A 27,405-nucleotide genomic window follows, 5' to 3' on the forward strand; every position below is an offset into this window, starting at 1 on the left:
TTTTCATGGGGATAGGAATAGAACATCCTTGGTTGAGAGCCCTTAGGATGAAAAATAATCCAACAGATTGCATATGGAAAAGGTACGGTTCTAAAACGAGAGGCAGGGTTGGCACTGAAATGATGGGCCAAGCCTCAGCACCGTGTCCGGGGGCACCTAACACCCCTCACAGGGCAGACTGAATGAGCGGAGGAGACGGAGGGGAGTGCTCAGTGAGGAAGATGTCATGCAGATGGGATGTTTCTGGATGCCAGCCTGCCCCACGCAGGGCCAGTCTGGGGGAACCGTGGGTTGCCTTCCTGTTGCCAAGGCCCTGTTCCTTCTAGTGGATGGTGGTGTGAACCCCAGGGAAGGGGTCTCAGAGTGACTCTTAGCATCTCTAGGCTTCTCACCATCCAGGATTATGGAGAAGAGAAAGTGAACCCTTGAATAGAAACACATCCTGAACTAGCATCTGACTGTAGGCTTTCCTGTGCTCCTTTCCTGCTGGAGGCCATAGAGCTTGCAATCTGGGTACTTGTGTCCTTTCTATGTTTAGGAAACCTGGGTACATGTCCCAGTGTCCCATGGTCAGAAAAGCCTCTGGGTCGAAGACCACACAGACACTGGCTTTCTTCCTCTGACCTCTAGCCTTCTGTGCCTGCCTTCCTGCTGGGACCTTCTACTCCTACTCTGGCCCCTCTCGCCAGCCGCCTACCCCTTCAGGCCTTTGCCCCTGCTGTTTAGCTTGCTCACCCCGTCCCCACGTGACCCACTCCTACAGCTCCTCAGACGCTCCCCTGAGATACTGCCGCCTCGGGAAACCTCTCCTGGTGTGTGAGGATGGCTTCTCTGGTTGTATCAGGCACTGCCACTAATAAGGGGGAATACAGCAAGGGTCTCAGAACAAAATATTTAATGACCAATCCTGAACTGGCCTTAGGATTAGAGCAAGGATAGAGGCTCCTTGCTGCGCTGGGGATTCATCCTCTGGTGGCTGGATCGGGGGATGGTCTGGAGTGTCCGGGATGGCAGGAGGACATGAGGTGGGGTGCAGGGAAGGCAGCTCAGAGAAGTGGCTTTGCTCCACCAGCACAGACCGTGGGTATCTGCTCTTTGAATTGCCCAGGAATGGATAGGCCAAAAGGCCTCTTGGTTGGCCAGATTTGGGGGAGCCTCAAAGACTCTGTGGACAGTACCTGGCAACTCGTGGCTTCTCTCCCCTTTCTCTCACTGGGCTTCCCATTCCCAGATGTGAGAATTCCAGTGGCTTGGTTCCGACCGGGGGTCTCTCCTCAGACCAGTCGTGTCGTGTCCCTGAGCACCTCGAGGCTCTGGAGGTTACCCTAGCTGTTCCTAGAGAAGGCGCCCATTGGGAACGGCTGCCCGCCAGCATGCAGGGCCTCCCCTGTGCATTTCCGTTCTTTGTAGTGTGTCTTCTAGCATGATCGCTTCTGCCCTTCCCACACCACGAGGCTCCTCGAGGGCATTGCATCTTGCTCCTTTATCAATGGTGCCCTGCCCAAGCCTGGCATGAAATAGTTGTTGGGCTAGCTTGGTTGCAGAGTGAATTCAGGACCTTCGTGAAAATCATGAGTCAAGGGGCACCTGGGTGGCTCAGTGGGTTAAAGCCTCTGCCTTTGACTCAGGTCATGATCTCAGGGTCCTGGGATCAAGCCCCGCATTGGGTTCTCTGCTCGGCGGGGAGCCTGCTTCCCCCTCTCTTTCTGCCTGCCTCTCTGACCGCTGGTAACCTCTGTCAAAATAAATAAAGAAAATATTAAAAAAAAAAAAATCATGAGTCAAAATGACCAATCAGGTGCCTCATGATAGATTTCAGCCTCTGCTGTGGAACCCTCTGAGGCCCTTGTAACATTTCTGATAGAAGGCAAATCCCTTCACCTTTGTGAGCCTCAGTACTCCATCCTGGAATGTGGGGAAAGTGGTCCAACCCTGATCACAGCCTTGTGAAGTCTAACCAAGGGGAAGGACTGAAGCACTGAGCTGGTCATACTGAGAGGTGGAACCATGATGGTGTTTCATTTCCTACAGTGGCCTGCAAGCTTGCTGGGCCCGGCCTCCTTCCTCCCCTGCAAGGTCGCGGTCATGAGGCCAGGTCCCAGGGCCCCTCATTCCGTCACAGCCATGGCAGGATCCCCTGACATGGCCATTTTTGGAATTCCCAGTGGAGAGACACAGTTCCTGGGGGCGGGGGGGGGGGATCGGCTGCTCTGGCTACCTCTGCCCTCATTTTCCCTGGCCTTGATCTTTTGACCTACTTCTATTTTACTGCACATTCTGTGTCTTTAAGAGCTGCTTGAAGACATCGGTGGAAAGAGGAAAGAGTATGCTTATTTAATTACTGTCCTTTAGTCCATCTTTAAAAGCATAAAGTTGACTTGTCCTTATAAATGCACACTTAGAGTGAGCAGGACTCCCAGGACGTGGCGCCACTTTGGGCTCCTGAATCCCCTGGGACTGTGGGGTCTTGGTCACTAGCTGCGCCTGCTGCCTTCCCAGGAACTAGTTCAGCTTCACTAATCATTAATTTTTATGACCTCTGAAAGGCTGCGCTAATCTAGTGAGGGGCTATCTGAGCCAGCAGGCCAGGGTTTCAGTGAGCTGAGAACGTAGGAGCTGACGTCCATGCAGGTTGGTGGCCCTGGTGTTTCCCTTCATGGTGACACATTCCGTGACTCTCCCAAGTCTTTGCAGTGGAAAAACTTTGAATGCCCTGTGCCTCATGACAAAGTTTTCCTAGAATGGTGTTTAGCCAGCAGTAAGGTTATTAGTCATAGATATACCATGTTTATTAAATGTAAAAAATAAAATTTGCATTCACGGATATGAATTAGATACTCTTTTCTACATCCAAGGAAGAAAAGAATATTCACTTCAGGGCGCCTGGGTGGCTCAGTGGGTTGGGCCGCTGCCTTCGGCTCAGGTCATGATCTCAGAGTCCTGGGATCGAGTCCCGCATCGGGCTCTCTGCTCAGCAGGGAGCCTGCTTCCCTCTCTCTCTCTCTGCCTGCCTCTCTGACTACTTGTGATTTCTCTCTGTCAAATAAATAAATAAAATCTTTAAAAAAAAAAAAAAAAAAGAATATTCACTTCAGTCTGTATTTATTCAATACATTTTATTTTCAAACACCTGTTATGCATCAGGTATTGTGACATGTCGTGGGTCCACGTACCAGGAGATGGGATGTGGGCCGGCACCTAAATAAAATGAAGGAGCCTGCGGGTGCCTGGGTGGCTCAGTGGGTTAAGCCTCTGCCTTCAGCTCAGGTCATGATCTCAGGGTCCTGGGATCGAGCCCCATGTCGGGCTCTCTGGTCAGTGGGGAGCCTGCTTCCTCCCCTCTCTCTGCCTGCCTTTCTGCCTACTTGTGATCCCTCTCTCTCCTGTCAAATAAATAAAATCTTTAAAAAAAAAAAAAAAAAAGAAGGAGGCTGCCCTGTACAGATCTGGCAGAAGAGTGTTCCAGATAGCGGGAACGGCAAGTGCAAAGAGCCTGGGGCTGGAAGAGCTGCTCAGTATGAGAACAGTAAGGCAGTATGTAACTAGATGGGAGGAGGAAGTAGGAGAGCAGGAGGCTAAAGATTCATACAAGAGAGGCTGTTCCTGGGCACATGGGTGGTTCTGTGGTTTAAGCCTCTGCCTTTGGCTCAGGTCCTGATCTCAGGTACATTGTCCTGCTGGGAGATAGGGGTACATTTGAGAGGTCACACTTATGCCATGGGTGACTGGTATCAGAGCCTATGGAGCAAGGGAAGGCTAAAACAGGGTCCTGGCAAGCACCAACCTAGAACGTAGCACAGAGAGAAAGGAGGATCCCAGGAGGAGACACGGTGACTTTGCAAACAGGAGGCGATGCTAGGAGAGTTAAGAAAGGAAAAAGTTTGAAGAAAGGATGAGGGGCATTTAATCTCAGGTAGTGCACAGAGGTCCAGAAAGCCAACGACCAAGAAAGGTATATTGAGCTGATTTTTTCAGAATTTCATTTCATTAATAATATAAATTCTTTCACATAAATTCTAAAAATCTATGGTATGAGCTCATTCCAGTTTGCAGCCATGTAAGCTTTTTTGAATTGTGTCTTCTGATAAAGAGTATCACTGGTATTATACCTCTTCTCTGTTTTAATGTTCTGGCAGGACTCAGTAATTGCTCCGGTTATAACTAAAGCACAGTAAATTTTCTCATGGATGTATAGATTAGCCCCGGGGTTCTGTGTCAAGCTTCGTGGCATGGAGGGATATAAATGATGTGTACAAAAATGTAAATAAAAACTCTGGAAGTGAATTGTATGAAGCCTTAAGATAGTAGCACCTTTAATTCTTTCAATTTTCAATAGGCAAGTAGATTTCCAAAGAGTCTGCAATGACATGAGTTTTTCCTGGAAAAAAAAATTCATCATGACAGACATGATTATCTGTGTTAGTCAGACTAAGGCTTGCCTTTGGTAACAAAGAGACTGAAGAACACATTGCCTCAAATAACAAAGTTTATCTTTGCCTTGTGTGAGGGTCTGAGATGAGTGATCCAGGTTATATGAAGTGGCTCCACTTGGTCATTTTGGTCCCCAGGTCCCTTCCAGGTCATGGTTTCCATCATGCCCTAGGGATGTCTACATGACTGAACCTAATTGCTGCTATGTCTACCTAGGAGGCACTGGGAGGGAAAAGAATGCATGGGGCACCCCAAGACCTGAAATCCTAAACCCAGTAGAGGGATACATCCTTCCATTCTATTAGTGAATACCATGTGTAGGGCCTCAGAAATGGGATCTAACCCATTTCCCAAGAAGAGAATAGATTCTTTTTTTAAGATTTATTTATTTGAAAGAGAGGGAAAGCACGCACAAGTGGAGGAGGGCAGAGGGGAGAGGAAGAGAATCTCCAGCATATTCCCCACTGAGCATGCAGCCCAACATGGGGCTCCACCTCAGGGCCCTGAGATCATGACCTGAGCCGAAATCAAGGGTCACATGCTTAACCAACTGAACCACCCGGGTGCCCCAGAGGAGAACAGATTTTAGCATACAACTGTTAAAGAAAAACCAGAGCTGCACAGTAGTTAGTAGCAGTCAAAACAGATTGTATTCAGGAACTAAAGCAGTAGGGGAAAAGAGATCTGCATGTAGAACTGGGCTCAATTCCAAATACAACATGGGCAGTGGGAATTTATAGCCAAGGAGCAGGGTGGAGGTCAGTGGATGGAAAATGACGGAGAGGAGACCTCAAGGGTGAGGAGATTGCTAAAGGCAGGCCAGGGTGAGCACATACCACCTGGGGGATGAGGAATTTTTTTTTTAGATGAGGAAGTTGATCAGATACCAAGAGTGGGAGATTCTGGCTAACTCCGACTTAGCAGGATTTTTGCTAAAACCGAGTGCACAAGTCCAAAGAATATGAAAGTCCAAAGGTTGAAGCCTAGTTGGAAAGAGGGTTCAGAGGAGCCTAACTATAGTTTACTCAAAGAGAGTCTTTGTCACAATTAGCAGTTTTGCTCATATTTCCATCGAATTATGAATATTCTAATAAACCAGGATAGGACCTTCCCATATTCAGTGCTATGGGAAGCTTGGCCTTTTCGTGAAGCATCTTAGGATGGGGTACTTCCCAGTCACATTCATTCACACGTGTTTTTGAAGATTTTATTTATTTATTTGACAGAGAGAGATTACAAGTAGGCAGAGAGGCAGGCAGAGATAGAGAGGAGGAAGCAGGCTCCCTGCTGAGCAGAGAGCCCGATGCGGGACTCGATCCCAGGACCCTGAGATCATGACCTGAGCCGAAGGCAGCGGCTTAACCCACTGAGCCACCCAGGCGCCCTGTTTTTGGATTATCTGCCTAGTGCCCCCTACCCTCTTGGCTGGGGGGTGGAGCTGAGGACTCGGCAGGTAGGACCTGGTCATTTTGATCCAGGACAGGCCTAGGGACTCAGGTTACCTCTTCCTCTTCTTGTTAAAAAGATCCAGCCATTTGCTCTCTCCTGTAAGTGAAGTTTTTCTTCCATGAATCACCATCTTTCCAGACCAAAACCAAATTGTCATATATACAGTTAGATGTTAGCATATCATTAAGTAGTCAGATGCCCTGAAAAGCTGGAATAGCTCAGCAAACACTTCCTGTAGTGAAATTTCATTCCTGAAATTGGCAGCAAAGCCTTCTCAGAGCCTCAAAACTCACCAACCTGAAATAATGGCCTCGAGCAGAACATTTGACTCCTGTTGATAGATAGCTTTGTTAACGTGGATTCATATTGGCAGCCTCATTGTCAGTCTGGAACTCTTATTCCCCAGTTTGCAAATATTTATGTGATTTAGCCCCAGGAATAATAACAGACCCTCTGTTTTTTATGGAGAGACACAGTACCCTGCAGCAATCCAGGATGATTAGACTACACTGTGTCAGGGTAAGCATTCTCTAATTTTAAAACATTTTTTTAAAGATAGGCTCTTTTTTAGCGTTATGTTTTGGAAAGCAGAGCATTTTAGCAGCCAGAGTTAACCAGGCTTTCAAGCAGGAGAGGTCTGCCGTTAGAACAGTTAGTCCTAGCTTCTTTTCATGCTGATTTAGCTTACCTGGGAACTCATCTTATCTGCTCACTTCCGTTCAGCTGGAAAATGTGTATACATTCATCATAGGCCATTTCATTATCCAAAGAAAAGGTGTGTATATTCATAGGTCATCTCATTATTTGGAGAAAATGTGTACGTATTTATAGGTCATTTCATTATTCAGGGAAAGTGTATATTAGCAACCAGAAAGATAAATTAAATCTTGATTTACCCCAGGTACTTCATGGCAGAAATATGTCAGGTATTATTAAACAAAAAGATTTTTTTTACATCTTTGTTACATCTGTGTTACCATCCCACATAAAAAGAGATACTGTATGTGCAAAAAGCAGAGTGAACTGTAGAGATCTTGGTTCATAGTCAGCTAGTTCTCTTCAAAGGAGATTTCTCAGAGGGAGTTAAAAATTCCTGAGGGTGAAGTCTGAGGTAGGTTTGCTAGGAGGAAGGGGCAGCATGGGGAAAGTCTCAGACATAATAAAGAACAAGGTGTGTTGGGGGGATGGAAGGCACTTGGTTATGTGGGACCAGAGCCCAACATTAGAATGGAGAGGGTGGGGGGCCCTAGCCTCAAAATGAGGTGGGACCAGGACAGAGTACAAGGCCACGCACTGGTCCTGGGGGCAGGGGGCGGTGCACAGGAGCAGGGAGAGCCGGCCTGGCTTTTAGGTAGAGCTCAGGCTGTGGAGAAGGCAAGATTAGGCCACAGGTAGGCCAGAAAGGAGCCCATGGCTTCCAGACAAAAGCTGCCTGTGCCAGAACCCCGGGCAGTGGCTGCAGGGGTGCCGGAGAGAGGGGCAGAGAAGCCCCAGGAGGACACAGCTGCAGGATTGGGTGGCAGATGGCATGCGTGGGAGCAGGGGAGGGAGAAATCAAGGAGGACCCTGGGCCTGGGCGTGATTGTCTGGGGGCAGTGGGTGGCCTCCCGAGGACGGAAAAACAGGAGGAGTGCAGGCTGGGGATGTGGGAGGTGGAGGGCAAAGCTGATTCCCCCAGCACCCAGGATGATGGATGCTGCAGCAGAGGTTGGAGGCCCATGTTAATCCTATGGAATGTCAGGGGTCAGGCAGTATTGATACTGGAATTTAAAAATTATTGAGCCAAGGGCTCCTGAGTGGCTCAATTGGTTAAGTGTCTGCCTTTGGCTCAGGTCGTAGTCCCAGGATCAAGCCCCACATCAAGGTCCCTGCTCATCGGGAAGCCTGCCTCTCCCTTTCCTTCTGCCTGCCACTCCCCCAGCTTGTGTGCTCTAAGCTTCAGACTCTTAATTTTGGCTCAGGTCATGACCTCAGTGTCCTGAGATCCAGCCTTGTGGCCTGGCCTGGCAGGCTCTGCTCAGCAGGGGATCTGCTGCTCTCCTTCCTCTCCCTCTGTCCCTCCCCCTGCTCCTGTGCATGCTCTTTCTCAAAATAAATAAATAAAATCTTAAAAAAAAAAAATCAAAGTGACTGAGCCAGGACCTGTTATTATGGATATATTATTGGATATATATTATTATATTCCACTTCTGCTGGCTGAAGTGGAAACTCTTGTGGGCTCTTTGGAAGCATAGTGACCAATGATTCTGTATTCTCTCTTTAGGAAACCGTATCACCCGAAACTGGAAGCTTTTGTTAGTCACATGTCGAAAGGATCTGGAGCCTCTTTTGAAAGCCCCTTACACTCCCTGCCTCTTTACCCCAATCATCCACTGTGTGAGATGGGAGAGCTCACTCAGACAGGTATGTGTGACAGCCTCGGCTCACCCCGTCTCCTGCACCCTCCTCCGTGTGACATACATTGGAGTGAATGCTCCTGGGCAAGGCACTGTGGGCTCACAGGGACAACTGAAGACTGGCACCTCAGGCAAGAGTCCGGCGCCTGAGTCCACCAAGGTATCTAAGTAAACCTCCAATTTCTAAAAATTAAAAATAACCCTTTTTCTTAGTGCAAGAGCAGTATATGGCCATGGAAGAGAAATTAGGAAAGACAGTTGAACAAAAGGAAAAAGAGTTTAAAGTACCCATAATCCCAATCCACTGAAGAAATTAGTCATCCTTTTTCATTTGTGTGCACACATGCACACACAGTAGTATCTTACTAAGCACACTCTTTGATAACCCACTTTTTCAGTGAACAGTACATTGTAATCATCTTTCCCTATTGATAAACATTGGTTAACAGCATCATTTCTGGGACCTACATATTAATTATCCCACTATTGCTGGACTATAATTGATATAACCAATCCCATGTTCTTAGAAACTCCAAAGAAAATGACCTGATAAGTTTTCAACGTGCGAGATCTCAGAAGCAAACGCGTGGGGCAGATCCCTAGTGAGCACAGAGTTGGACTGAGTGTGTCCCTCCCAGAAGCCCAGCTTTCCCTCTGCAACCCTGCTCGTACCCTCACACAGCCAGTTCCCTGTCAGGGCAGGTTGGCAAGTTAACTGTGGGGCTACCTCCGTTAGGAAGAGAAGGAACTGGGGGTCCTAGCTAGGACTCTAGCTAGGACCCAGTAGGTCCTAGCTTCTTCCTACTTCAGTCTGGGACCTCAAAGGACCTTTGTGTGGTCACCAGCCTTTTTGGGAGAATCGGAAGGACCTGTTGGCCATGTTGTTTCCTCATCCCACCAGTACCGTGGGACCTCAGCTCTGATGGAAGGGAGGTCTGTGTCCTGTAGTTGGCCCTGCAGAGTTTTGCCGTGTTTTAGAAGCCATTATTATTGGGGAGAATATGGTGACAGAGTGGGATGAACTGAAGACTCTGGAAGACTAGCCTTGAATAGGAGTTTTGTCAAAAGCTTTTGATTATCAGTTCCATGTGCTCAAGGTCTGCAGTAGTTTAAAACAGGAGTTCGCATCCAACCAGACCAACCACCCCCGTTCTGTAACAAGTATCTTGTGGTGCTACTTTATCTCTCCTGAAGTGAAATTCAAATATAATTAGAACCTTTCTAGTTAGAAAATTGTAAAGAAGAGCAGTTATATCAAGTACCCTAACTATAATATAAAGGAGAAACAAAAGGAAACGAATTTATTATACAATGCTATATGTCTCAGTATAGAAGTTTGAGCACACTCTCACTAGGAAACAAAATGACACAGTCGGTTGTTTATGCTTAAATGAAGATTGGCAACTGTGACTATTAGAAATGCAGACCAAGGGATATTATACTGGGGACTCTAATACCACATTTGGGGACATGATTTTTTTGACAAGTTCTGATCAAAATAAAATACAGATGTCCCTTAATTTTTCTTGTATTTCTGGAAAAAAATCAGTGGACATTAATGATGTGTAAAAATGATTTTGTATTTATGACGCAGGTTCCAGGCTAAAGTATTTAAACAGGTTTTTCACATGTGGTAATATCTTGTAGTACCGTCAAAAGCTACGTGGGTCAGAAAACAGTTCTTTGGGGAGACTGTCTAGCTCCGTGGCCCCCACCCAGTAGGTGTCCGGAATGTTCCTCCCTGTATCATTGTGACAACTCACCCCCAAATCCTCCCTGACAGCAGAGCCACGCTTGTTGAGAACCACTGGTTAGACCCTCTGGTGGCAAGTGACAGAAACCAACTCCAGCAAAAGATGGACATTTATTATATGGATTCAGGGTGACTCCAGAGTCTGAAGGCAAGAAGATGACCAGGCCTCCAGAGACTGGAACCAGGAATAAGAAATCTGTCTGTCCCAGCCCTGTAGTTTTGCTTTGTGTCTCTCTACAGAGGGACCATCCTAGCCTCACCTAGAGATGAACGGCAAGTCCAAATTCTTAAGAGACAGTAAGAGAAAGAAAATCTGACAGGGTCCTTCAGGGGTCAGTGTCCATCAGCTGACTCAGAGGTCACTGTGCACTGAGCAGTGGGGGCCTACCAGCCTCTCAATCCAGGGGCTGTTCCCTGAGAAGAGTTGGGGGGAGCTGGCCCTCACACATTTAGAGACACTCATTCATTCCTACCTTTCTTCTCAGTCATTCTATTGTCTATATCGTTTTCTAAATCAAGAAATCATTTTCACGGTACTGTTTGCTCCTGTACCCTAATTCTCTTTTAATGCTCACTTTTATCTTCTATTTTAAATTTCATTAAAAATGCATAGCTGTTAGAATAACCATTTATAACTCAAACACTTTTGGTGCCCCACAGTAACTATGGAGGCCTGATCATTAGTGCCTACTCTTATTCAAGATGCTTTGGCAGCTGCTGAGTGTAGAGGGGTGGGGAGCGGCTGGATGAACAGATGCTCCCCACCTTGTCCTAAAGGAGCCCGCACGCAGCTGCTATGGAACAGCGGGCATGGAGGCGGAGGCGACTCACCGTGCTACTGCAGGCCTGCGGAAGAAACCCAGGCTGTGGAGTAGAAGGGGCCCATGGGACAGGCTGCAGATGCCCCCTCCCCCCAGGGCCGGTGGTGAGTGAGATTAGCATGTGTCAAGTGCCTGGCACGGTGCTAGCATGTGCTGGGCTGGACAATTGCAGCCCAAGTCCTGGAGAGCCCGTGGAACAGGAACAGGAAGGAATTCTTGGTCTGACCTGGGGGAGGAAGAAGGAAGGCTACAGAGTGGGCCATATTGGAGCCAGGCACCGGGTGAGGATTTCTCTAGGCTGAGAAATGCCAAGGTCATAAAGATGCAGGCTGGGTTTGGAGACATTAAGAGGCTCTAAATTGCTAGAACTTCGTATTTCTGCCTGAAAAGACAGGGGAGAAGGTGCTACGAGCAGGGACTAGGAGGGCAAGGTTGGGCCCACATGGGGCTGAGTGCCAGCTCTGCGACCTCTTAACAGTGATTGGCTCAGGGCCTCGGTTTCCTTGGCTGTAAAATAAAGAAAATGGAAATAATAATACGCCTACTTTATTGGGTTTTTGTGAGGTTGAATGGAAAAAGGTCTGAACATGGGAAGCACTCAAACCTAAGATACACAACCTGGAGATATAAGGCAGGCCCAGAGGCCAACCGTGGCCAGACACAGATTCTTAATGTTTGTCATCATGTTTTGTCTCTTTTTGTAAACCATTTTTGGAAATGCGTTAAGACCTGTGTCAGCCCAGATCTCTCAGGGAATTCTGTGCTCAATATACTTCCTTCAGAATGGGATGCAGACGTCCTTGGTAATGTTTTCCTGAGCTGTTCCCCTTCCTGGGCCAGTGCCTTGCCTTGTGTCTCACACATCTCCGCCTCAAGTTGTCTCAGGTTTTCACACAGTTTGGGCATCTGAATAAGCAACATTGGTCATGACCTGGTCGGGGTGGGGGACTGCGTGTGGTTGACCCTCAGAGAATGCAGATCTGTTACTGGGATTCCATCCCCCTACATCCTGCTGCCTGGAGGGTAAGCTTGCTTTCATCTGGGATTGTCTTCTACTTGAAGATAAGGCTCTTCTTTTCTTTGTTTTTTGGTTTTTGTTTTTTTCCAAGATAATTTGTTACCGTACTGGGGTAGTTCAAGACTAAAACTTTTTAAACTTTTAGTTGGCAGGCAAATTTAAAATTCTTCTTCCTATCCATGTTCTATTTGCCATTTCTGTACCCCTATCTCCCCAGGTAATACTGGTTTCGTATGCATCCTTCCAAATTTTCTTTATGTAAAACACAAACAACTGCAAATACACATTCTTATTTTTTCCTCATTTTTATTTAAAAGGAGTATAATAAATGTACTATTCTGCCCCTTGTTTTTCCCAAATACTCTATCCAAGGGTCTGAAAGAACATTCCATATCTCCACAGACAGAATGTCCTTGATGAGCAGGTAATGCCCCAGGAGGCTTAGGCAGAATGTACCTAGAAGGTTAGCAGCAAGCCTTCACTTGGGAGAGTAGGAAGAATGAGGCAAAGGAGAGAACCCCCCAACAGTGAGAGGTCTAAGCAGCCAGCAGCACCTTTTTCTCTTTACCTGTCTGATTTTCGTGGGCCCTCCCTGCACACTAACGAATACTGTGTCCCTGGGGAGGAGGAAGAAAGCTCTTCTTAAGCCCATGCCAGTTACAGCCTTGACATCTGCCAGGAGGCTCGACAGCTGCCGTCTGAGCCCCCCCCCCCCCCCACCCCGGTCACAATGCCTCCTCCCAGGGAAGGGAGGGATTGAGCAGATGGTCCTGGTGCTCCCCTCTGCTCATCCCTTCCTGGATAATGCCAAGGGGCTCCCCTCAGGAGTTCACACAAACCCATTCTTGTAGCTTCCACATGCTGGTTTTGATTATATTTCCATGTACAATGGAAAGCACTGCAGAGTCGGCCTCTGACTCCGTCTCCCTTTGCTGCTCCTTCTGCTGAGCTGGTAGTGAGGACAGTTTGTGTCCCTGTGTTTTAGGAGTTGTGCAGCATTTGCAGAATGGCCAGCTGCTGAGGGACATCTATCTAAAGAAACACAAACTCCTGCCGAGTGACTGGTCCACAGACCACCTCTACTTGGAGACCACTGGGAAAAGCCGGACCCTACAAAGTGGGCTGGCCTTGCTTTATGGCTTTCTCCCAGATTTTGACTGGAAGAAGATTCATTTCAGGCATCAGCCAAGCGCTCTGTTCTGCTCCGGAAATTGCTATTGCCCCATGAGAAACCAGTACCTGGAAAAGGAGCAGCGTCGGCAGTACCTCTTACGTCTGAAAAACAGCCAGCTGGAGAGGACCTACGAGGACATGGCCAGGATTGTGGACGTCCCCACCAAGCAACTTCGCGCTGCCAACCCCATAGACTCCATGCTCTGCCGCTTCTGCCACAACGTCAGCTTCCCATGCACGAGGAACGGCTGTATCGACATGGAGCACTTCAAGGTGATCAAGACGCATCAGATAGAGGATGAGAGAGAGAGGCGGGAGAAGAAGCTCTATTTGGGCTACGCGCTCCTAGGCGCCCACCCCATCCTGAACCAGACTGTCAACCGGATGCAGCGTGCTGCGGAGGGCAGGAGAGAGGAGGTCTTTGCCCTCTACTCTGCTCATGATGTCACTTTGTCACCGGTTCTTAGCGCCTTGGGCCTGATGGAAGCCAGATTCCCAAGGTTTGCAGCTAGGTTGATCTTGGAGCTCTGGCAAGACCGAGAAAAGCCAAGTGAGCATTCTGTCCGGATTCTTTATAATGGCGTCGATGTCACATTCCATACCTCTTTTTGCCAGGACCACCACAAGCATTCCTCCAAGCCCATGTGCCCCCTAGAAAACTTAGTCCGCTTTGTCAAGCGGGACATGTTTGTGGCCCTGGGGAGTAGCGGTAGTCCTAATTATTACGACGCATGTCACAGGGAAGGATTCTAGAAGGGAGGGAGTGCAGGGCTGATAGAATCTATGCCAATACAGAAGGATGGGAAGGGTCCACTTCTAGATCTATCCATTGTCAAGGGTATAAGACTATTGATTTATAAAGGCTAGAAATCATGTTTGAGCCATGTGGATGATTGGGTTGAATGGGAAGCACATCGCTATAATTGGGTTCGTGGGTTACTTGGTACATCACGGCCAGTTCATAGAAAGAGGAAGGTACTTCCGTCGTAGCCTGAGTTTGCTCATGATGCCACAGGGTATGTCAATACCTAGAGCTGCCAATCCATATGTATAGTATTTCGATCTGCAGGGGTAGCATATGATGGAACCAGCAAACCTCAACCAAAATTTTCTTCATCTGGGGTGGTTTTGCCTTGTTCCTGTTCAGCAAAACCATTCCCGAAGTGATTTATCTATACATTGGGGTTGGTACATTTTTCCCGTACAGAGCCAGATAGTAAAGACTGTGGACTCTGGGGTCCCAGAGGCCACATACAGTCATGTGACGTGAAAGCAACCATAGACAGCATGGAAACAAACGAGTGTGGCTATATTCACAGCCCGAGTTTGCTGACCCCTAATCTCAGAAACACAGGCTCTGCTACATTTGCACTTCCAGCACTTTGAGAACCAGTTAAGTGCAAAAAATTATTCAGTGGTGCCTCCAGGAACTTCTGCGAGAAACACCGAATTTGCTCTGTAGCTGGTGTGATAACAAAACTTGAGGGGAAATAAACATCAAATCAGAATGAATCGTAGAAAAATTATTAGAATAATACTTGATGTTCATGATGATTATGGTAGGTATGTTTTAAATATCTGTCTGCTGTAGTCTATTTGCTGTATAGGCTGAAATTTTTGTATTCTATTTAGTATTTTTATAGTCTAGGGAACTATTTTCTAAGACCGGTTTTAGATGTGCTCTTAGTCCTAGGTAAAATTCAATTTACCATACCTGCTTGGTGGTTAGAAGGAAGCTAGAAGCTGAATTCAAGCACTTTCTTCCAATAAAACTAATTATGGCTTATTCCCTTTGATAAGCTGTAGAATTGGATCAATTTTTAAACCGTCTGCATCAATTTCAAATGGTAAATTCTAATTGATTTTTAAATAAGCTTTTGGGAGAACTTTGTTATAGATAGCTAAATAATCTTTCTAAGATATTTTATATATTAGAAGCAATTGTAATTAAATCTGTGGTTTCTGAACTAAAATGGTGCTAGTTCCATGTGAAGAAATGTAAAGTGCAAGTGAGATTCTGAAGTGTCTTTGGCATTCCACACTTTCTTCTTTGTTTTTGTCTAATGTTGCCTTTGGATACGTCTGTTTCTATAAATAAATTTTTGAAGAATACTCGTACATGTAAGTCATGGTTTGTACCTACAAGGCATTCTAGTTCTCTTCAAGTAAGTTCCCAAATTGTAGAAACTTATTTATTTATTTATTAAGTATAAGTAAAAATGTTTAAATTAAAGAACTCCCCGGTGTGCGTGGAAAAGGGAGGCTAGGCTATGCTGGCCCACCAGAGATAGAGGAAAGGGACAGCAGTGCTGGGCCTAGAGGGCCAGGGCTTCCAGCTCTGACAGCAGCATCCGGGCTCCGTGGGCTGGGAGGCCGTGCACAGATAGTGGCCTTGGCGTGGTTTAAAATCTATCTTAAATCTTCCTTTTATTGCTGAAAATCATGTGTTGTCTCTTGAGTAGTTAAAATTGTTGTTTTTTGCTTCCACTCACAGTATATCCGAATTAGAACTACTAAACCCAGCTTGAAAATATAAAACTAAAAATGGATCAGAAGATATTTTAAAAATCAGATTGAGGGGCACTTGGGTGGCTCAGTCGGTTAAGCATCTGCCTCTCGGTTTTGGTCCAGGTCATGATCGCAAGAGTTGTGAGATGGAGCCCTGCCATGCACATCAGGTTCTCAGGCCCTGGGTTCAGCAGGGAGTCTGCTTGAGATTCTCTCTCCCCACCCCCACCATCCTCTGTCTCTACCCCCCACCCCTGCTCTTGTGGGAGGAGGACCCCTCTCTCACTCGTCTCTCAAATAAATCTTTAAAAAGAATCAGTTTGGGGGCACCTGGGTGACTCAGTGGGTTAAAGCCTCTGCTCTCAGCTCAGGTCACGATCCCAGGGTACTGGGATTGAGCCCCACATTGGGCTCTCAGCTCATCAGGGAGCCTGCTTCCCCTTCTCTCTCTGCCTGTCTCTCTGCCTGCTTGTGATCTCTGTCTGTCAAATAAATAAATCTTAAAAAAAAAAAAAAAAAAGAAGAAGAAGAAGAAGAATCCGTTTGAAACAGCTATTGGTAAAGGTAAATATGTCGTATATTAAAAGCGTAGCTAAAGGTTTTGCTTCCCAAGACCTCAGGTGTGCACATCATTTACACATCTTCCTCAGTATTAAGTTCCAAGACATCTCGCTCCAAAAACAAACGCTGATCACTGAGCTGAGATTAATGCATCCAGTTCTTGGTTTCTGGACAGTGGTCTTGATGGCTTAGTTCATGGCAGGTGTGGGTGTGCACATGTGCACATTCAGCTGTCTTGTTTTTATGATTAAAATTAATACATGCACACTGGAAAACAATCAGACTATACTGAAAGCAACTTCAAAAGTGAAGTTCTCTTCTATTCCCACCTCCAGAGACAACACTGTGGGATGTTTGACAGATATTCCTCCAGAAATTTTCCACGCAGATGTGAAATTGAGTTGGGCATCAGGCTCCGAGCTTAGGGTGGAGTCTGCTTAAGACTCCCCCTTTCTCTCAAATAAATAAATATTTAAATATCATTAAAAATGAGTGAAACTGAAACTTAAAAGCAAGGTAATAAATGGGGCCACATGCTTTTGAGGTACACAGAACAAGCAGAAGCTAGCAGCTATATGTGTTAAAGTAGTTAACCCTTTTTCAATACTGCTAGATAATTATTAATATACTAGAGTAGTATTTCTCCACTTTCACTTATAAACAGAATGAAGAACTCTATACTGCTATTAAGCCTGCTTGAGGGTCTTTGAAGCCACAGCAGAATTGGGCTTTGGAAAGATGTGATTGATTCCTCTCTCTAGGACCCCTAGACTGAGACAGGAGAGGCAGGGATGCGTGCTTCCATCTTCAGGAAGCCTGAACTGATGCAGCAGCCCAGCTAGTGTGGGTGTAGCCCTATGTGTTTAAACATAGCCGCAAGTCGAAAGCCAAGAACAGCCAGGGTTTACAGTGCGGTTCTGGCTTGGACGGTGGCCAGAATTCTGGCCTGGGCGCCAGTTAGCCGCCATTGCCCAAGGCCACTGGACTAAATGCTGGGCTTGCACCCCTGTATACTGTCTGTCCTGTGACCGTCTCATGAATAATAACAGCTTCTGCTTAAGAGGAACCCACTGAATGCCTAGAGTCTGCTCAGGCTTTCCTGGCCTCTGCAGCCCATCTGCCAGCTGAGCCTGGCCTTGAGGAGCAGCGCATGGCCCTGGAGAGTCAGCTTCGCTCCACCCAGAGCTGCAGAGCCCCTCAGCATGGGGGCAGCCTGAGGCCTGGCATCTGAATAACTGAGTAATAACAGCACTGCTGTGGGCTCCGTGCTTCCCTTGAGGGGCCCCACAAGCATTTCTTTATCAGTCCCAACAACCCTCTCGAGAAATTTCTATTACCCCTCATACAAATGAGGAAAGAGGCTGAAGTTGGTGGGAGGGGGGCAGGGGATGAAGTCACTTTTCCAAAGGAAAACTCAAAGCCTAGAGGCTAACTAACCCAAGCGTCTATGACGCCCGTGAATTTGAGTGCGTGTGCTGTGTGACCCACCGGGGCTTTTCTTAGACTAATTTAATCCTCCCAACAACCCTATAAGATACCATCTTTGCTGATGAATATCAAGTAGTACTAAAACATAGTGGGGTTACAACTGTTATAAATTTAAATCTAAATGAACAGGAGACTATTCCAAAGGTGCCCCTGACCATCTGTGGTTGCTGTTTTTGTTAAGAAAAAACCACTTATATAATGTAAAACTAATTTTGGCTGTGATGCTATATTATATTCAGCCATTAGGAGATAGCATGAAACATCATTTGTAGCCTTCAGGACCCAGTCTGGTATGTATAAAGGAGATAGGGTAGTTTGGGGCTGTGTTTTTTTGTGTGTGGGTTTTTTTTTTTTTTTAAGATTTTATTTATTTATATGACAGAGAGAAATCACAAGTAGACGTAGAGGCAGCCAGAGAGAGGGAAGCAGGCTCCCCGCTGAGCAGAGAACCCGATGCGGGACTCCATCCCAGGACCCTGAGATCATGACCCGAGCCGAAGGCAGCAGCTTAACCCACTGAGCCACCCAGGCGCCCTGGGGCTGTGTTTTAATAGGGAGGCCAACCGTTTGCCTGGGACTGACCAGTGTTTCAGCATGCAGGATCCTCCTTGCTAAAACCGAGCAAGATCCAGGCACACTGGGACGGGCTGGTTGCATGGTGTCACATGAGACACGTTTTAGGGAGTACCACCATTCCCAATTCTGAGAGACAGGTTAAGTCTGACGGAGTGACTCAGCCAAGGTTTCCCATGCCTAGCAAGTGTGCGTGGGGGATGGGACTCCAAGCTACTGTCCATGTTCCTAAGCAGGACTTGACAGTGGCTCTCAGAACTATTTAGGACTCTGGGGTTCCATGAAACAGAAACCTGAATACAGTAGTTAAGCAAACTAAGCCTTTCATTTTCTCCAATGGCCCTACCATTTCATCAGGAAACCAGACTGCTGTTTACATCTTACTGGCCAGGAGAGGGTCCCTTGGCTCACCTCCATTGCAAAAGAATCTAGGAAAGTACTTTTGTTGGGCACATTGCTGTCTCCAATCCGGCCCAGGGCCGGATTCAGGGGTCCCTGAAGGGCGACCCCAACTTCAGTGTTCCCCACAGGTTCAGCACAGTGCACTTCTGCCTCCCCTGCTGTCTTCCATTCCTCCACAGTGTTGGCCCCAAGAACATTCCCTGGTACACTTCCCACACCCATCCCTATCTGAGTCTGCTCCTGGGAAACAACTTGCAGCAGAAGGCAAGCAAATCCTAGGACCTGAGACCTCTGCGAGTCAGGGCAGAAAAACTCGTGTCATTTACTTGAAAGGGATAACATATCTACTGATTACAAATTTCTTCTATCACTGCCTTTGAGGGACTTATTTTATTGTGGAAGTTAAGTAAGCACACAAGAAGCAGTAGGAGAAACTTGATCCTGAACAGCCCAAAACTGATTACAGAGAGCTGTTATACCAAGATTTTCCATTTACTGAACACACACCAGGGGCTGGACAGTGGGCTAAATAAGCATCCAACTGACCTAGACTTTATGTCTTACAAGATGTGTAAGCATTTTTTATCTTCACTGTGTAGGTCAAGAGACTGAGGCTCAGAGGAGGATCCCACAGTCAGTAGGAGGTGGCAGATCCAGGACTGGAACATGGCTCATCCCAGACTACAAAGTCCTTCCAGCTCCCCTGGCCCACCGCTTCCTCTGCCCCTTTACTCCACCACCCTCATAAAAGCAAATTAGCAGGAACACCTGGGTGGCTTAGTTGGTTAAGCCACTGCCTTTGGCTTAAGTCATGATCCCAGGGTCCTGGGATCGAGTCCCACATTGGGCTCCTTGCTCAGTAGGGACCCTGCTTCTCTCTTTGCCTCTGCCTACCACTCTGCCTGCTTGTTTAAATAAATAAATAAATATTTAAAAACAACAACAGATCAATGAGTTTAAAAAGAAAAGGGCAAATTAGCAGAACCTGAAACCGGGGGTATAGCAGAGTGGATCCTAGCCCAGGAAATGATCTCTGCTACATTCATCTTTCTAGCTCCTTTCCTTTCTCTTCCCATTTTTAAAAAAGACTGTATTTATGTGAGAGAGAGAGAGAGAGAGAGAGCATGAGCAGGAGGGAGGGAAGAGGGAAAGGGAGAAGCAGACTCCCCACTGAGCAGGGACCCAAACTGGGACTCAATCCCAGGACCCTGAAATCATGACCTGAGCTGAAGGCAGATGCTTAACCAACTGAGCCACCCAGGTATCCCTCTAACCACTTTTTTCTAATGCAACATTTCCAAGGAAGTAGGATCACCTTATAGTGGGTTGTTTTAGCCTGGGTTCTGAAAGCTGCCTGAGAACAAAATCTTAAGTGTGGATGTTTATTAGGGAATGTGGTCCCAAGGAGCAGAAGTGAAAGACAGGGAAGGGGACAAAGGGGAGAGGGAAAGCTACAGGGAAGCTGCATACTGAGCTGATATGGTGACTGGTTACTCTAGTCAGGACTACCTAAGAAACCTGAGACACACCTGAATTGTTCATCTGGAGGAAGACCGGGGAAGGGGGGGACATCCCCATCCTCTGCTCTCTACCCCACACACTGGGTTGAACATGCATCAGGGCAGAGGGCTCACCTGGGCTCTCTGGCATCTGAGAACCCCTAGGGTGGAAAGCAAGAGAATGAGATCCTGTCAGGTCCTGGGCCCAGTCACTGCAACAGTGGCCCACAAAGACACAAGGCTGAGAGGATAGGGAGTGGAGCAGGGGATGTGTTTGATGTGAGGGTGAGTCGGCATTCACTGAGGGCCTTATAAGGGCCTATTTAGCCAGAGCGATTCCATCCGGTTAAACAGTGATTTTGTTGTTTATGCAGTAAAACTCAAACTGACCCTGCACCCCCATCCCCGGGGAACTTACTTAAAAGCAAGTCTGGGAAACCAGTAGAATGTGGTCGAACGATAACGGAGCCCAAATACAAGGGCGGGTCAGGTCAGATGGAGACAACAGAGCCTGAATGAGGGGATGAGTTCTCACCTAGGTGATAGGCTAGTTCAAATAGTGAATGTAATTCAATTGGCGACTCGTGTGTGACCTAGCATGACTGTGCAGCTTTCTCTGTGTGTTACAATCTCATTGGTCACCGGTGTGTGGCCAGGCTTAACCACATGGCCTTTGCTCTATAAAAGTTAGTCTGTGAGGCTGGGGGTGGTAGCTCTCTCTGTAAGAGGCGGCCCTGAATGGTCGGTTTGATTCTCGATGCTTGGCATGAAATAAAGCTTTGCTTGACCTTCGCTTTATCAGTCTCGCTCCTTTGACCATGTCATTGCAAGGCTTCAGCGTCTTGGGCACTGCACTGTGCTTTAGAAGCAAAACCTTGTTTCAGCCTCAAAACCATACTGTGACTTGGAAGTCATCCTTACTGTCTCCCAGTTTTCAGATGGAGAAAGAAACCAAGAGGAGAGGTCCCCCACCAAGGCCCCACAGCAGGGAAGTGGCAGAAGTGGGAGTCAAAGCAGCCGATTCCCAAGCCCTTGCTCCTCATCATGACACCATCATAGTAAACATTCCCCCCAGGTCCAATATAAAGTATGTGTGAGTGCTTACTCACACACTAACTCCTTACTCAGGATTCCTCTCTGACGTCTGGACTGCACAGATCAAACCGTGCCCCTACTTGTTAAAACCCCTTCTCCTCCTCTACCTTCTAGATGAAATCCAAGCTCCATAAGGTGACTCACAAGGCCCTTCATGGTCTGACTCCCACTTACCTCTCCAGCTTTGTTACTTGCAAGGCCGAAGCGGTTGTGCCCAGATTGCCGTTGTTGACACATTTTGTGTGTGCCTGGGAGAGAGGAAAAGGGTTTTAATGTCACTACGTGGGTGGCCAGGTTTGCAGAATCTCTGAAGGGGACAGTCCTCTCCTGTCCAGAGCCCATCCCCACCCCCAGCAAATCTTCCTCAGGATCTAACAATCTCCCAGTCTTTCACTTTCTTCTCCTTCCCCAGTATCTGGAGTTGGGTTTCCCAGAAAGGGAAAGAGACTTGGAACCACATAGACTAAGTTCAAAAGCAGTTCCACACCACTTCCCAGCTGTGAGACCTCAGATGCCCCGTCTGTAAAGTGGGGATGACACCTCCTGGGAGAGTGTACATAAAGCACCAGGCACACAGGACACCTCTACCGTCACTACTGTCCCCGAGTTATTCTTTCTTTTAACTGCTCTGACAAGCAAACCAGCTGCAGCCAGACTATGCCCTTGCCCATTAACCCAGGAAGCCCATCTCAGGGCATAACCTCATGCTCCACGCATAACCAGGAGACACAACTACCTGGGCCCATGCACTTCCCTTTGGGGGAGAAAAGAACTCCAATCTTCTGAGCCCTGCCTTGGTGCCCAGGGCCATATCTGACACTTTATATAAACATCTCAGCCATTCCCAAGGGGAAATCAAGCTCATAGCTCATCCTTTCTCCACATTGCCTTCATTGTCTATATCTAACCTCCATCTTTGTGTCTTAATTACTGGCCATTGCAGAAGCAGTTGCTGCCAGGGAGCCCAGCAAAGAAATGGGAGTCACTGGCTTAGGTCCATTGGCCTAGCCCCTCCTGGACCCCTAGAGAAGCTGAAGAAGCAGCCCAGAAAGTGAAATGCACCTGGACAGAAGACAGATCCTGCCCTCAGCTTTGGGGAGTTGCTCCCCTCTGTATTCTAGGAGAGAGAGGGGTAAGGGGCCTCTCCTCCATTCTCCTTCCTCCCCCCATGGCTGGTATGCTCCTGGCATCAGGGCCTGGGATTGGCAAGTCCTCCTAGTCAGCAGCTGCCCGGCCTCCTCTTAGCTCAGGAGTCAAGCATATCTTGGTTGAGCACTTCCTGGGGGAGAAATCCTTTCAGGAGCCCGCTGGCCAGAGATTGGACTCCCACAAGCCTGAAGTTTAGCTCTGAAGAGGGCCTAGTGTGGATGCGACTGGGAAACCACACTGCCCTCTACTGGCAACTCGGCCTGACCCTTGTCCTAACAGCTTTTTCTTTCCCGGCTCCCAACACCAGAGGACGCCTCCTTCCCAGAGACATAAGGCTCCCTCTGGTGGCCTCGGAGTCAACTCTTCTCTATGCTTGCCTATACAGGAGTCCACACTTAACCCTTGAGGGAACTTTCCAAGACCCCCAGTGCAGGCCTCAAAATGCAGGTAGTACCGAACATTACATAGATGATGTTTTTTCCTATACATAGGAACCTATGGCAGAGTTTAATTTATAAATTAGGCACAGTAAGAATTAACAATATTAACGATGAAATGGAACAATTATGACAATATACTGTAATAAAAGTTCTATGAATGAGGTCTCTCTCCCTCACCTCTTCTTCCCTCAAAATATCTTCTTGTACTGCACTCACCCTCCTCCTCATGATGATTTGAGATCATAAAATGCCAATATGATGACATGAAGTGAGTGAACAATGTAGGCACTGTGATGTAGTGTCAGGCTACTACTGACCTCCTGATGATAACCCAGAGGAAGGATCATATGGTTCCCAACCACAGACCACAAACACAGGTAGCTGAAACCATGCAAAGCAAAACGGCAAACACAGGGGTGTGTGTGTTACTGTACTGTCATCATCAGGATATAGCAAATAGAAACACACTTTGCATCCAGATGGTTTCAACCCAGCTGCCCTTTTGTCCCACTGGCGACCCAGCTGTTCGGCATTCTCAACAACTGGCTCCCTGATGAATGGGCTGATCATTAAATCGACCTTCAACTGATGGATCCTGATGGACTACTGTCCATCTGAAAAACTACCCCTAAATGACTGGCCGGTTGGCTGATTTTCTAAACCACAAATCATTTGACTGACCTACTGGCTTTTTAAATGACCTACTAACACTAAATAACTAAACATCTGATGGGCTTGAACTGGCTGCCTGCTGACTCTTCCACTAACCAGCTAAATGACAGCCCAGCAGAGAACTTGCAGACTGACAGTGTAACTCCATAACTAAGGGTAACAGAAAGATGGAAACTGGCTGCCCCTTCGTCATACCCTGACTCCTCTAGGTGCTTGGGGTCCTACTTTTCTCCCCTCTAGGCCCACTTGAAAGCTACAGAGAGGAAAACTGACCTTCCTATCTACCTCTAGTGAGGTTCTTAACCAGGGATTAATAGATGGGTCTCAATTTTGTTCTCACAATAGTATGGATATATAGCTGTGTTTATCTAAGAAGAAAGTTCACAAATTTCATTGAAATCTTAACAGTCCAGCACACACAGACATGTTCAGAATTACTGCTCTGGGAAAAGCTTCAGCAAAATTCAGATAAGCAAATTACCTGAATTCAAACCCCATTTATCCCTCCTATCAGGCCAGGGTGGCAGGAAGATAACAGGAAAAGTCAGAGTCATAATGGACGTGATGTAGGAAGGATAGACAGAGCTGTGTGTGAAGTTTCCAGAGAAGCACAAAGAATCAACGTGTGTCCATTTGGTCTGGAAGCCACACATAGCCCAAGATAGCAGGGCATCTTGGGCATTTACCAGGGCCCTTGTCTGGGGCATGTAGTATATGTGAGTATATGATCATGGGTAACTATATAACTGTGTGTATTTTCACATCAAGTGTGCTCACAAGGGTGGGTATAACAGAGCTTTGTGAGTATGTGAATGAATGTCCTTTGGGTTAAAGCATGCATCTGAATTGTTTTGACAATAAATTTGCACATGTGCTCAGTCGAGGACTCCTTGAGTGTTTTTTTGGAGTGGAGACAGATTAAGAGTAAGAATTTCACAAAGCGAAATTATCTGCAGACATGACAGCAGCCCACACCAGAAATCTGGGAATCCTCAACTCCTCCCTCACCCTGAACCCTCATCATCCACTTCAGTCCACACTGCCACTGCCACCATGAGCTTTAAAAAAAAAAAAAAAAAAAAAAAAAAAAAAAGATTATTTATTTGCCAGAGAGAGAGAGCACAAGCAAGGGGAGTGGCAGGCAGAAGAAGCAGGCTCCCTGCTAAGCAATGAACGGGATATGGGACTGATCCCAGGACCCCAGGATCATGACCTGAGCAGATGGCAGACGCTTAACCAACTGAGCCACCAGGCATACTCCACCAACAGCTCTTATCACATCTCCCTGGACATAGCTTGGTCCGCAATGCACTCTCTTGGTGACCTTTCCCAACCATAGCCACAAGTGACATAAATAAAATAAGGGACGCAGCGCACGGCTGCCTGAAAGGGAGAACACCTATAGACTGTCAGAGGACCACACCATCTCCTCAGTAACTCAAAGTTCCTTTCAAGGTCGTTGCCGTGATCATTGGGGTCCCTGGGCTCTCGAAGCCCCAGTATTTGGACGTATAGCCTCGTTCTAGTCCTAAATCACATCCCAAGGTTTTGGCTCTGATGCCTCTTCCTCCAGGCCCTAATGCACTGCCCCGGCATCTAGCATCTTGGAGATTCTCACAAACCGCTGTAATTGCCCAATTACAGTTTGCAATTAAAACTGACAGAAGACCCAAGCCCGTTCTAAACCGGGACCCCATGAGACAAGGAGCCGAAGAGAACTCAGTTCGAAGGCCAGTGCAACAAAGGCGCCCTTGTCTCTTACCCGCGGGGGACAGAGCCGGAACCGCACGGTGAAAACAGAAGTGCGCGTGCGCAAAGTGAGGGTTGGAACTACGATTCCCAGAACCCTTCTGAGAGACTTCGTTTTCCAGAAAGGCCCGTGCGGTCCCCGCCCCGGAACTGCGAGTCTTCTCGAAAGCGAAAAGGGAGGAGCGAGCCAGGCTGTGGAGGTGGCTTCGGAATGGGTAGAATGGAGCAGAGTTTTGTAGAATATTTACCTCCAGAGGTCGTTCTTGAGTCGGAGAAACCGGGACTTTGGGGGAAAAGGACGTGGCCACAGCCTTGCCGCGCTTCTCCCGGCAGTGTTGCGGTCCTTCTGCCCGCAGGTCTCCGCCAGGGCGCCTTCCCGGCCTGCTTGGGCTTGGCCGGCCTGCTGCGGCTCCACACTCGGTGCCCACCTCCGGGCGTTTTCTGAAGCTAGAGGCCCACAGCTATGCAGCCCCGGATACTCCCTGTTCCGTGCATTGCCTGTCTGCCGCTGGGAATTCGGACTGGATGGAATTCTTTTAACAACGTTGACCATTTCTGCAAAATCTTAGTTGGTCAGTATCCCGTTGTATCTACATAACAGCATTTTCAGGAATATGCAGTCCGTCACAGCCCAGTTAGTCAGAAGACAAGGGACAGCGAAGAGAAAATATTCGTGAGATACATAAAAGACTAATAATCCAAATATAAATCAGTAAGACAAAGGCACCTCTATTGAAAAACGGACAAAGATAAGCACAGGCAATTAACAGAATCAGAAATACACTTAACAACAATGACAAAAAAACAGCTTTAAGATTTACTAGTAATCAAAATCCAAGATAAAACAGCAGTAAGATGTTTATTTTCGAAAAAAAAAAAAAAAAGCTACCAAATAGTTTAAAAGAGTCATAGGGTTTCTGACAGAAAGCCCGTTCATAGAATTCAGCACTGACGTGAGTAAATTGGTACACTGTTTTTCCGTAGGCCACTGAGTTCTTTATTACTATGAAAATGTCTGCATTCCCTTTGAGGTGGGGAGGAGCAGATGGGGGGGATGGGGCAGGAGGAGGGGCTAGGCGGAGTGGGAGGAGCTAGAGGACTAGGCCTAATGAACAGAGCTGGCGTAACAGGCGTAAAAGGAGGGGGTAAAGGACTGGGCTCTGAAGGGAGGGATCTGTAGAGTGCGGAGCGATGTAGAAGGACTGGGATTGATAGGGGAAGGGACCAAGGTTTGGAGGAATTGAGGCACTTGAAAGGATGGGGGAAGAAGTGAGAACAAATAGCAGGAGGAGGATTAAGAGGGATTAGAAAGGAAGAAACTTGATGAGAGGGACAGGCAGGGATTAGGAAGGTAAAATGGAAACACCTGCTTTTCAATGAGTTGACCTCAGTCACTGGCATTACAACACTTACTAACATGGAAAAAGACCCCTGTGGAAGAATGAGGTTTGCTAGCAAACAGGAAACACTGACTTTCGGAGTGCTACTAGCTGTGCCTTGCAGAGTTCTTTTACTTCCTCTCATCTTGGCTCTGTTACCATATTGTAGTTTGTTTCCAAAAGCAACCTCAGATTTTAAAGACTCCTGAGTCTGAAACCTCTGATGTTGAGCAGTGTGTTCTTTTCTCGAGTGATCCTCAGGTACAAAATAGATATTTCAGCTGCTTCAAGTAGAAATTTAGTCACCCTGAAAATGCAGGGAAATCCCCTAAATCCTGGGAGTGCATGAATGATGGGTCTCTAATAGAGGGCAAGTATCCGTAAAGGGGTACATATCCCAAGACACTTCCACTTCTCTCTTAGTTTGAGGCAAGCATTCTTTGAGGAAGTAGAGGACCCTGTGGTCACTGGCTCTCTCTGTGGTTCATGCTGTTTTCCACACAGTGAATCACAGGGCATCCAGACAGCAAGAATCAACAAAGGGAGAGGGCTGTAAAGGGCTGATTTTTGTCCCTAAAAAGTCATATTTAAGTATGACTGTATTTGGAGATAGGGCCTTTAAAGAGGTGTTTAAATTAAAATGAGACCATTTTAGGTGGACCCTAATCCAATCTGACTGCCTTCCTTATATGAAGAGTAAATTTGGACACACACACAAAAACCCACCAGGGATTTGCACACAGAGAAAAGGCCATGTAAGGATACCGCAGGAGGGCAGCCACCTGCAAACCAAGGAGACAGGCCTCAGAGGACACCAACCCTTGCTGGTATCTCGATCCTGGATTAACA

General features: G+C 47.2%; 1 protein-coding gene and 1 long non-coding RNA gene across 8 annotated transcripts in view; one reads left to right on the forward strand and one right to left on the reverse strand.

Annotated features, from left to right (window-relative positions):
• PXYLP1 (2-phosphoxylose phosphatase 1) overlaps positions 1–15,153 on the forward strand; it is a 69,471-nt gene extending 54,318 nt beyond the window's left edge. For all 6 annotated transcript variants that reach the window (XM_045088445.1, XM_045088443.1, XM_045088447.1 and 3 more), the window contains 2 exons: positions 8,144–8,283; positions 12,854–15,153. In XM_045088445.1, coding sequence (XP_044944380.1) covers positions 8,144–8,283; positions 12,854–13,794 — 1,081 coding nt within the window. In that variant the 3' untranslated portion in view covers positions 13,795–15,153. The remainder of the gene's footprint in view (positions 1–8,143; positions 8,284–12,853) is intronic.
• Positions 13,481–25,237, reverse strand: LOC106004511. Of its 2 annotated transcripts, none has more exons than XR_001177538.1 (3): positions 25,191–25,237; positions 21,342–21,415; positions 13,481–13,568 (listed from the first exon to the last, which is right to left on the reverse strand). It is a non-coding gene; the product is annotated as an uncharacterized LOC106004511 (long non-coding RNA). The 2 variants fall into 2 exon arrangements; XR_001177539.1 differs by lacking the exon at positions 25,191–25,237 and adding an exon at positions 22,934–22,977.
• Between the last annotated feature and the right edge of the window lie 2,168 nt (positions 25,238–27,405).

Source organism: Mustela putorius, unplaced genomic scaffold, assembly GCF_011764305.1.
Source record: "Mustela putorius furo isolate JIRA1106 unplaced genomic scaffold, ASM1176430v1.1 tig00003834_pilon_pilon_pilon, whole genome shotgun sequence".
Taxonomy (NCBI): domain Eukaryota; kingdom Metazoa; phylum Chordata; class Mammalia; order Carnivora; family Mustelidae; genus Mustela; species Mustela putorius.